The following is an 11766-nucleotide window of genomic DNA, read 5'->3' as shown; positions in this document are numbered from 1 at the left end:
CTGGTACTTGGGGAATAGGGGGAGAAAACACAGCGGACTGTTCATGCTACAAATCTGCAACTCAATCATTGATACGTTTTATATATTAGCTCCAGTTTACCTGAGAAAGATTCCATGTTCGTTCTCACTACAAGTGCACATTAGTCAGGTTTCTATAAAAAAACTTCTTTTTTTATTTTTTTTATTTTTTTTTACGCTGGTAATTGTAACATATTGTATTTGCATTTCACTGGCAATTTGAAAAAATATTTTTGTCAACTTCAACTGTGATTTACGTTTAGGATAGACCTAGCAAAAGGAAAAGCAGATCTTAGATTTATCTTTCCTTGCAGATTTTAATGCAATAGCGTACATACACATACATATAAGTGTGTACATACAGTATGTATGGGTGTGTACATAAATGTAATATTATCTATTCTATCTCTCTAGAGAGAGAGAGAGAGAGAGAGAGAGAGAGAGAGAGAGAGAGAGAGAATATTATATTATTATTTATAAATAATTAGAAGGAAGAATTGAAGGAAGACAACACGGTGGAGAGTAAATAGATTTATATATATATATATATATATATATATATATATATATATATATATATATATATATATATATAACTTTTCTGCTTATTATTTTTATATTTTTATTTTTTTATGTATCACATTTTATTATTCTCCGTCGTGTTGTCTTTTTTTCTATTGTTTTTTGCATGATTAAATGCCATTTTCCCAAGTAATTAGTCCCAATCCCTTTCATTACAGCTTGTAATTATAGTAGAGGCGAGGTTAAAAAAAAACTGTTCAGATCTTTTATGATTAATGGAAAATTAACCATTTCCATAGGGGAAAGCAGCTTGTGATTTGATTGCTATTAACATTTGGAAAGCATGCCAAGACATTGGATTTGAGGCATTTTAAATCGGATGCTGATTATTACATTTTAATGTACACCAGATCAGATTCGGCAGTATATCGTGACGTCTAAGGAGAGCTATGACCGCGGTGTTTTCTTACAGTAATAAATACTTTTTTAAAAAAAAGAAAAAACAATACATTTTCAAGTGAAGTCTACAAAAGAAAAGTCAGTGATTTCTGAAAGTACAAATACATTTGTGGGATAGGAGAGGCCAGAAAAGCAGGGTGCTCCAGACAGGCAGAGCAGGGTACTCATGGAAGCTGTGTGTTGTCCATGGTAGTAGTCCATGACCATGGTGCCTATTCAGCAGGGGTGCTTTATAATCAGAACCACATTACAAGCACTGGGCCTAGTCAGACAGGAACCTCCAGAGTGAATTGATGTAAGTGTGTGTGTGTGTGAGGCACATGAGGGAGATAGAGCACTGTCATTCTGTACAGTATCCAGCCTGCTGATAAAAATACATTGCATTGGCAGTATGATAATATGTTTATCCTCCTGGCTTCTGCAGGGCATCTATCCCAGGAATCAGACAGTTTGCTGTGGAGGCCATACCGTTGTTAAACTCATCAAGCATAGTAACATTTTTCAAGTGTTTGAGGACCTTATGGTGTTCTAGAAAATAAATACTGGGGCTCCCAAAAGCGATCTCTGTGGTCCATCTGTCACACTTGGGGAAGGCAGCAGTGTCTAGCGTATAGTTCTTTCAGAGTTCCTATAAGTGTCTTCATCATCAGAATCTGTGGAGTCAGCATTGCTGGAAGGCGTGTGCAGGTTGTTGGGGCCCCCGCTGGCCTGGCACACATACCACTCATTGAGGTTGGTGACCTGGGGGGACAGGTTGCTAGAGCGCCCCCTGACTTGTTCCTGAGCAGGGGACAGAGAGTCATCAATTGGAGTGGCCACAGCAGAGTAGCCCAGAGCAGAAGGGGAACCTGGAGGGGACTTGCAGTGGATCTTCATGTGCTTCCTCAAGGAGCTCGGATGAGTGTACGACTTGTCACAACCTCTGACCTTACAGTAATAGGGCTTGTCACTGGTGTGCACATGAGAATGCTTCTTTCTGTCACTGCTGTTGGCAAACTTCCTGTCGCAACCATCAAATTCGCATTTAAAGGGTTTCTCTCCTACAGAAAGTGAAAGCATATATGTATAAATGATAAAAAGTCACAACATCACCTGCACTCAGCACAGGCTCAGGTGTGCACATAGCATTGTGTTTGTGTGCTGCACTGTGCCAACATTATACACACATCATTAGATCGGAGTCATCTTTTGATCTGACACTTATTATGAAATGACACTAATAAAGGGAACAGTAGACTGCTAGTAGCCTATCTGTACAGCCGATGCAACCTACGCCAAGAAATCTATAGCAAATCTATTTTAATAGCTTTCCGCATTGCTTAACAGTTAAAGTGCCTGTGAAGAGCAGCCTCGGGGGTGTGCTTATCTGTCATGGCCCGAACTTCTGCCTGTCCTGTAATTCAATCACTTTCTTCTAAATACTGGGTTATATACGATCCCCCTTCACATGGCAGGGCTAATAGAATGAAATACAATGACCCCAGCATTTCAGGGCCGTGCTGTCACCTAGATCTGTATGCGTGTTGTGTGTGTGTGTGTGTGTGTGTGTGCCATTTAACACTTTACTAATATGTGTTGTATCAGGCATGGGAAGGGAAGAAGAAAGGAAGAGGGCTGGAAGACTTAGTACTAGTGCTAACCCACATCAACTGAATGTCACCTTCATCTGTGCAGAAAAGATAGACAGGACACTACACACGGAAATAAATTAGTGTCATACCCATGTATGTATATATATATACCTTAATGTATATTTCAAATATATATATATATATATATATATATATATATATATATATATATATATATATATATTTGAAATATACATTTCATACATATATATATTTGAAATATACATTTCATATATATATATATATATATATATATATATATATATATATCTTAGTGTATTGCTCAAAAAGGTTCAAAAAGCAACACAGCAACGTTGCAGACAACCCTATCCCTAAGAAGGCCTGGAATGCCTGAAACGTTGCTGTATTTTTGAACTTCATTGAGCAACTCATTTTTTCTCTCCGTGGCGTGCTGCAAGACCTTGCTTGTAATATATATATATATATATATATATATATATATATATATATATATATATATATATATTAATGGCCTAGTGGATTGTTCTGCACCAAATCAAGGGTGTGTATTGAGTGAGCTTTGGCTCGCCCCTACACTTCACAGATCAGCACTTTTCCCATGAAGATTATTACCATTACAGACACCCCCTACTAATGTAGCCACAATCCCACCACTAATACATGTTTGGCTGAGCTCTTCTTAATGTACTCTTCACCTAAGGTACTGCCAATATCCTCATTCAGCTCCACCCCTGCTGTGCCTTCTAATGTACAATGCATATTCCTTCTCCCACTTGCTTGCCAATGCCACCTCTAGCCCATATTCGTGTCTTTACTCTAGTATACTGGTTTAGCCAATAGCAGATCTGTTCCTGGTGCTCCCAACTTTGTCACATGCAGTGCCACTTGTGAACTGCCATAATCACATTTCCAATAACGCTGCCATATGGTTTGCTAAGAATCTGAAGCTAGATTACGTTATGATATTTCTGTGTGTAATATTTGTTTTATTTATTTTACCAGTGTGCTCCTTTATGAAGTGTGTCCTGTACTGTAGCTGTTTCATATTTCTTTATCCCTAATTATAATGTAAAATAATATAGAGCGTTTTTGTACAGAGTTTAGAAGAGTTTTACGTTATTTTTTTCTGCCAGAGCTCCAATCAGAAACACGTAGGGGGGTTCCTGCCTCATTGAGCTCAAAATATGCCTGTAAAGTCCTAATGTGTATGGACACATAGGATAGCATTGGGGTTGATTTACTAAAGGCAAATCCACTTTGCACTATAAGTGCACTTGGAAGTGCAGTCACTTTAGATCTGAGGGGAAGATCTGAAATGAGGGGAAGCTCTGCTGATTTTATCATCCAATCATGTACAAACAAAAATGTTTTTTTTTTTTTTCATTGCATGTCCCCCTCAGATCTACAGCGACTGCATTTCCAAGTGCACTTGCAGTGCAAAATGGATTTGCCTTTAGTAAATCAAACCATTGATTTACAGGCAGAACACCAAACTCCTGTGGAAGCAGCGATTTTTTAGCCAGTGTTCATGGAGACTGGTGAATTGTTGCTCATTGGTGAATTCCAAAATATCCAGGGAGTGATTGACTAAGGAAAACCAGGTTGGCCCAGATAAGTGTCACATCAGTCAGTAAAAACCCCAGTCCATATTACAGTGCTGTAGAGCAGAAACAAAATAGGAATTGCATGTATTTATTAAGGGAGAATAGTGCTGAGTAATCAGCAGCAGAAAACCTGCCATTCTTATCTCTGTAGCAGAAATCAAACAGGATAAGAACAAGATCTCTGGACATGGGTCATTACTCAAAATATGATTAGGAATCGGTAATCTGGACACTGACCTGCTTTATATGGGGGGTCTGGGGTCTGTACGTTTTCTGTTATTTGGATTTTATTAAATATATGTCTCCTAAATCACATGTCTTAAATTACATATTTTATAAGCAACGCAACCCTTGTGTAATACATTGCTATTTTATCCCTTTATCTTTTCTGGCCCTGGGAAAAACACGTTCTCGTCTACTTTTTACCATGTCAGAACCAGTACCTGATATGTGGTGTCAAATCGTGTACATACAATTACCACTTTGTACCAGACACCAAGAGCCTATGTGAATGTGCACAATCTAGTTGGAAACAAATGATATGTATATATACATATATTAGCAAGTCCATACAATGGATATACACACAAAAGTCAATGTTTCACTTTCAGGTGTTTAGCTACAGTACAGTTACGTCTCACACACTGATCCTTGTAGTACTATACAGTGTAACATTCTCTGTAGAAGCATCATTGATTAATGTAACAATCTGTGAATAAAACGTCTCTCTTCCCCACACTTCGATGTATTATATTATTACTCTACTAATATTCTAGGTTATTATCGTTTACTTTTTATCACCTTTACTTTCACATCGAAATTCGCAAAATGCTCTTACTACTCACACGTTTACACTCATGTTTGCAGCCTTATATTATGTAAACACATCTAGGAATAATTTACGTATAGTTGTGTTTATTTTATCTTAGTCGTGTATAAATTAGCCAAGAATGCTTATACCTAAAATACAGACTTCTACTTATCAGATGATGCAGAATGGCTCTAATAAACTCCCAGTGTAATTTCACCTGTCTACTATTAGTACATCCTTACAAACACTGTCCGCCCAGTGTGTTAAATTTACTATGCTATAGTATTAACGTATATTGGCTGTAGTGATCAGGGTTTCTGTATACTGCCATTGAAGTCATAAATGCGTGATTCTTTCACAAACACGTCAGCAGTTTTGTCAGCAATGGCTTTCTTACATCATACCTTTAATTACCAAGTAATAATTACATTCCATGGGATGTCAGCACGGTCCTTGCCTGATGCTAGTCTATACACTATGTCCTATTCTCTTGTCTGAGTCACATCCCCAGTCCAGCCAATCCTGACAGTGCTAGGAGGAAGATGACGTCCTGGACTGTTTGTAGACAACAGGGAAATCACGGTTCCAAATACTCCATCTCACATCCTGCAATGGATGCGAATGATGCCCGAGGTTATATGTAGTTGTGATATCTCTGCTATTGATGCCACATAGTTATCAAAGCACTATAGGCTGGGGAGGGGGGGGGGTACTGCTCAGCATCCACGCTGACTCCAACACTAAAATAAATAATTCTTCCATAGAAATTAGGAAACGGAAATTTGGTTACAATTTTACTAGAACTATTTAGATGTTTGTACAGTTTGTACATGGTCCAGTTCCCCACACCTTTCCAGCCATTTCATCCAGACATCCCCTATTGTATAGCTCAGACATCTGCCGTCTGTCACCCAAATATCTCCAGGCCTTAATTCCAGACATGTCCAGCTTTATGAACCATTATCAGCAACGTTATCATGGCAGCATCTCCAGAGCTGTCAGTCACCACGCTTCAGCTCCATCATCTCAGCTCCTCCACTTATATAAACCACATACATTTATATTCACTTACAGCTCTGTCACCAATCCCCCCCAGACCTGTATAGCATGTGGAATACACCACTAACCCTTATCATACATGCATCCCATAGGAGGACATTCCTAAAGGGGTCTTTTCATGACAGTCTAGCCCTACTACCCCATTAGTAAATCCCCCGAAGATCTGCACCTTAGGCTCCATGCACACTGGGCTTTAAAAAAAACGACGTTCCCTTAGTAGAAGAAAACGCTAATTTTGTTTAGTTTAGCGTTTTTGTTCTGCCAGAAAGCTCCAATGAAAACACAAGGGTTTTCTTTCCTGCCTCTATGCTGAGCTCAAAATTAGCCTGTATAGTCCTAATGTGCATGGACACAGGCTCCATGCACACTGGCCTTAAAAAATCGCTGCTTCTACAGGAGTTTTGTGTTATGCCTGTAGAAGCAGCTCACCTATGTGTGCACATTAGGACGATTACAGGCATCTTTTAGCTCAGTGTTGTAAGGCAGTAAAAAAATCCTTCTAGTCTCTGATTAGAGCTCTCTGTCAGAAAAAAACAAACAAACTCTCCTAAAAAAGGCTCTATATGCACACTGGGCTTAAGAAAAACTCTGTTCTCTTGGGAGTAAAAAACGCTCATATAGCATTTTTTGTACAAAGTCTAGACTAGTTTAGAAGAGTTTTACATTTTTTTCTGTAAGTGAGCTCCAATCAGAAACAGGAACCAGAAGGATTTTTTGTTCCTGCCTGCACCATGCACATTGGGCTTAAAAAACGTCTGTTCTCTATGGAGTACATTTTTTTTGTACAAAGTTTAGACGAGTTTAGGAGAGTTTTACGTTTTGTCTGCCTCCAAGCTCCAATCAGAAACACAAACCAGAAGGGTTATTTTCTGAATCTAAATGTTAAACTCAAAATATGCCTCTTAATGTCCTAATGTGCACAGACACATAGGATAACATTGAACTGCTTCTACAGGCAGAACACATAACTCCTGTAGAAGCACCGTTTTTTTTATAAGCTAGTGTGCATTAATGAGTGTTTTGTTCTGCCGAGGGAACAGACTTTTTTTTTTTTTTTTTAAGCCCAGTGTGCATGGAGCTATAGGATAGCATGGATCTGCTTCTACAGACAAAAAACAAAATTCATGTAGAAGCAGTGATTTTTACATTTTGCATGACACCAAAATGAGTTATTGTATATAGATTATATTTTGACTGAGAGTGCATCGAATGCTGCGTATGCAGACAATTGGAATAATATGTTCAAATCGCATTTAGATAAATATAATTAATGTTCACAATGTCAGTTAATTTAAACTAATGACATTCATTTCACACTTGCAGCACTAATGAAACGATTGTGATAAGAAAAAAAATTGTTGCTGTGTGGTGTAGTGATGTCTCCTGGTACTCGGATGTGTGTAATCCCTCGTCATCGTGCATGTCTGGCGTGTCATCAGAATGGGTTGGCTCTTCTGTACCCATCATGTGAGAAGGAAGGCCTGGGCTATACACTTCTACACACCAGGAAAGCTCACCCCATCCTACAAATCACCTGTATCCATTATAGTCGCTGTGTTATTTATAACATGTCATCATTTATTAATTATATCTGAGCTTGTTTTTTTTTCAGCCTAACCATGTAAAAATGAAATAATTTATTAAATATAGAAATAGAAAAATATAATTATTATTTGCCCCCTATAGCATAACTACGAATTTTGCTTTTTAAAGTGCAACATGTCATCTATATAGGAGGGTTATGTCTAATTTAAGAACACTCATCTGAAAGTTTACACTGAGCTTCGGAAAGTTACAGCAATCTGTTGCATCATGTCATCCTTTGGTTAATGGTTACTTTATATAATGTCTACTCGGGTCTGATATAATATTAGAAGGTGCTATAGAAAAACAGTTTGTAGGCTTATTTCATAAAACTAAAACACAAGGATGCGGGTCTTTAGTTCAGCCATGTGACTGGAGATTTCAAATTTTATTGGACTAAAAAAAATGCACTTTATTTTTGTTTTCTTAGTTTGTTAGCTTTGTGAACTGAGCCTTTGTATATGGTTGGCCATGCACTACTATACAATCGGATCGTACAATATCTGTACAATCTCAGATGTAATAAGAGGTTCAACCGAAGCTTTTCCTTAAATTAGCATAAAATCAGGCAGGTCCATGCACTAAAAAAAGTTGAAGGTAGATCTAAAGGAGTCGCCTTTAACTGGGAAGCCCTGAGGATATTTACAGATTGCTACAACAACCCCCTGTGCCCACAAGGCATATTAAGCCTTGGTCAAATCTAACTAATTAGAAGTAGCAGAAAACCGGGGACTCTCTAGAACCCTATATGAAAAGTCTAAACTGGCTGATCCTTTTGTTTCCCTCCCTCCTGACCATCCACACGAGGTCTCTTCCATTCATAGAGAAAACTTGGCATCGGTCCTGGATGTTGGGAAACCAGAAGAAGACAAATACAACGGTGTAAATGCAGTGGTGGTGAGACATGGCCAGGTTGTCTAGTTCTCGGAAGTTTCCTGCCAATGTGTGCATCTAAATGACTTATTCATGAGCAGTCACATGGCTGAGGAGGTGTGCAGAAAAGACAGAAAATACCTACCTGTATGAGTCCTTTTGTGGATTTTAAGGTTTTCTGATCGGGCAAAGACCTTGCCACATCCAGGGAAGGGGCATGGGAAAGGCTTCTCCCCAGTGTGAACTCTGATGTGGTTGACCAGTTTGTATTTGGCTTTGAATGGTTTTCCCTCCCTGGGACATTCCTCCCAGAAGCAGATGTGGCTGCTCTGCTCGGGGCCCCCGACGTGTTCCACCGTGACATGGTTGACCAGCTCGTGCATGGTGCTGAAAGTTTTGGAGCAGCAGGTCTTTTTGGAGCCTTGCTCCTGATCGATCCACTTGCAGATGAGCTCTTGTTTGATGGGCTGCCTCATGTACCTCAAGAACGCCCCTGCAGCGGCTGGGTGGGCGGCAGCAGCTGCAGCAGCGAGGTTGACATTTAAGTTCATAGAGTTGTAGCTGTGGATGGAGGAGGCTGCATAGTGTTCGGTTCTGAAGGGCTCCGCTCTCCCGTATAGTTCTCCGGCCAAGCCAAGGCGCATCTGCCCGTTGAGGGGGTGGTGGACTCCTGGGGCTGCCTGCTCGTGGATGCCAGTGAAGAGAGGGTGGCTTCCTCCATCAGAGTGTCCATAGGTGCCAGTGGAGGAGATGAACATGCTATGGGGGTGGTGGTGGTGGTGGTGATGGTGGTGATGGGGGGAGCCGGTGGCCGGATGCTGTTCTCCTAACATGGCCGAGGTGGATAGCTCCCTCCTAAGGAGAAAGTCCCTGGGGCTGCTGCTGTAGCCAGTGTGGGAATGAGCCACGGCGGGATAGCTGACTGTGGCTGGCGAGGCGAAGGCGGCAGCGGTCTGAGCCTCTGGATGAGCTGGCATGTGCTGCGAGGGACTAAGTTTCAGAGCACTGGCTTGAGCCATGTGCTCAGGTCCGAATGGAGTCAGGGCAACTCCAGGGTCACTCCCCAACTCCCCAGGGTGGATGTGGGCAGGGTGGGAGTGAGCTTGATGACTCCCCAACCCCGGGAAGCCTGTCATAGTCTGATGAGGATGGGCTTGAGCCGCTGCCAAATCCGCTAACCTCAGAGTCTGACTCCTCTTGCTCAAAGGGGGCTCCATCACTACACAATCAAGTCCATCCACACTTACTGTTGTTATTTTTCCCCCTCTACCATCCTCCTTCAAAAACATGGGTAGATTAAGCGTTCTTTAACTTCTTTTGTCTGCCTCCCAACTCTGCCTATTCCTTTTCCCACTCTGTCCTCCAGCGATTGGCAGAAAGCGCAGCTTTGGAGGCGCACAGTGGGGGCATCGAGTTTAGCGATGGCACAGCCGGGATTGGACGGGTTGCCAGGATTGGCAGGAGGCCCGCGCAGCCCATTGGCTGGCTGTCAGGCCGCCGCACAGCGGGGATCCGCCCCCATGCTCTCAGCCTGCATTCCACTTCTCAAAGTTGGACTTGGAGAAAGTTTTTCTAGTGAGCCCGGAGGAGGATGGCGGCTGGCGGAGGAGTATAGTAGTAGTAGTAGTAGTAGTAGTAGTAGTAGTAGGAGCAGAGCCAGGCGGGAACAGAGCTGCTCCGCCATTGTCACCCCTGGCCGGCCTGGGAGGGCGGGCAGCCTGCCATCCTAATCACTATTATCATCCCCTAAATGTCATATTAAAGGGATCACTTCCACCACCGAATCCATCACAGCAGTGAAGTCATCTATACTTCTATGGTGGGGCCACACCGCTACTGACTTCCCCAAACTCTGCCTGGGAAAGAGGGGGACACATCACACATACATATCTAAATGTATAAATAACATACTGATCACATCCCTATTTACTATCATGTGTGTTGTGCTGGGATCCCATTAAACTTTGAGTGGACGAGCTTAGGTCATTCAAGGTGACGCATTGCAAAGATTGCACATCGGCCAATACCAGTTCCGTGGCGATATGCTGTGTGCAGTAACCATGGTAACCAACCAATCACATTATCAGCTCTTTGTAGTAACATTGCATCTTGTGACACCTATGACCTGAAAGTTTGGATTTGGACAGCCGTGACCCCTAAATGAGGGTATTATCTCTGTGTACCCAACGCGTATTTTAGTCACATTTCCTACTACCGTGCTATTTCCACATGCTATTTTATTTTTACTTTTTAAATCCTCATCTCAGAGCTGATGAAAGCTAATTGCTCCGGGCTACAGGCTTCTTTTTATCCTTGGCTCCAGGTGACATATAAGCAGCTGCACACAATGCAGTCACCCAAATCCTTACTGTATTAATATAGCAGGTGATTTCTAGGGGTCAAAGTCTTATTTCTGAAAAGGACACGAATCCACAAATGTTTTTCATATCATCGCCATCCAGAAATTTTTATTGAAATTATATATCGCTAATCTCAGCGGCTCAGGTGTCATTTATTTACACAGAAACATTCGGAGAGCTTTTTTTTTTTAGTAAAACCCCAATTCATTCACTTGTTTTATCAGGTCGGAAACTATTTTAAATGTTTCGAAATGTCATATTTAAATATAGTAAAGAACGTAAAAAGGTTTTTATTGAAAGGGCTACACACAGGGCATATTTTATCCAGGAAATGTTTGCCCAAAAAACAATATAATAGCAAACATAGAAATTATGATAGATAAATAGATAGATAGATAGATAGATAGATAGATAGATAGATAGATTGATAGATTGATTTAATACTGTAAACAGTTATAAAATAATTATCTCCGGTAATTCCATCTACACACCCCCTAAAATGTTTTATTTGTATTTGCTGGTGAGCACGTGTCCATAGTTTTATATAATGACTTGAAATTTAATGTGTGGTGGAAAACTTGTAAAAAGAAATGCTGGTGTGAGGTTGGCTTGTGGATCTGGCTCAAGCCCACATCCATACCTCGTGTTAAACTCTGCATGCTGGGTACCTGTCATCGATTTAATGAATTCCAATAAGAGTGATAAATCTACTTTTTATAGGCAAAATAAAATGCAGAGGCACGCATGCTGTGTTTTATAAAGCATGGCCGGTATAGTTATGTATTTTTTATTTATCTATCTAATTTTTATCTCATCATTTCATTTCCGTGATCATTGCTGCATAACTGTAAACTGTGTATTTA

The 11766-nt window shown here is 40.7% G+C and overlaps 1 protein-coding gene across 1 annotated transcript; it reads right to left on the bottom strand.

Annotated features, from left to right (window-relative positions):
* Positions 1 to 569: 569 nt before the first annotated feature.
* On the bottom strand, positions 570 to 9926 carry ZIC5 (Zic family member 5). Its single transcript, XM_073614442.1, has 2 exons — positions 8689 to 9926; positions 570 to 2039 (listed from the first exon to the last, which is right to left on the bottom strand). Exons 1-2 carry the CDS (start codon positions 9830 to 9832, stop codon positions 1603 to 1605), a joined length of 1581 nt encoding a protein of 526 aa, XP_073470543.1. The 5' UTR covers positions 9833 to 9926; the 3' UTR covers positions 570 to 1602.
* Positions 9927 to 11766: the final 1840 nt, after the last annotated feature.

This window comes from Aquarana catesbeiana, linkage group LG02 (genome assembly GCF_042186555.1).
Source record: "Aquarana catesbeiana isolate 2022-GZ linkage group LG02, ASM4218655v1, whole genome shotgun sequence".
In the NCBI taxonomy this organism is placed as follows: domain Eukaryota; kingdom Metazoa; phylum Chordata; class Amphibia; order Anura; family Ranidae; genus Aquarana; species Aquarana catesbeiana.
Note: the sequence above shows the minus strand (reverse complement) of the source record. Positions and strands in the feature narration are given on the sequence as shown.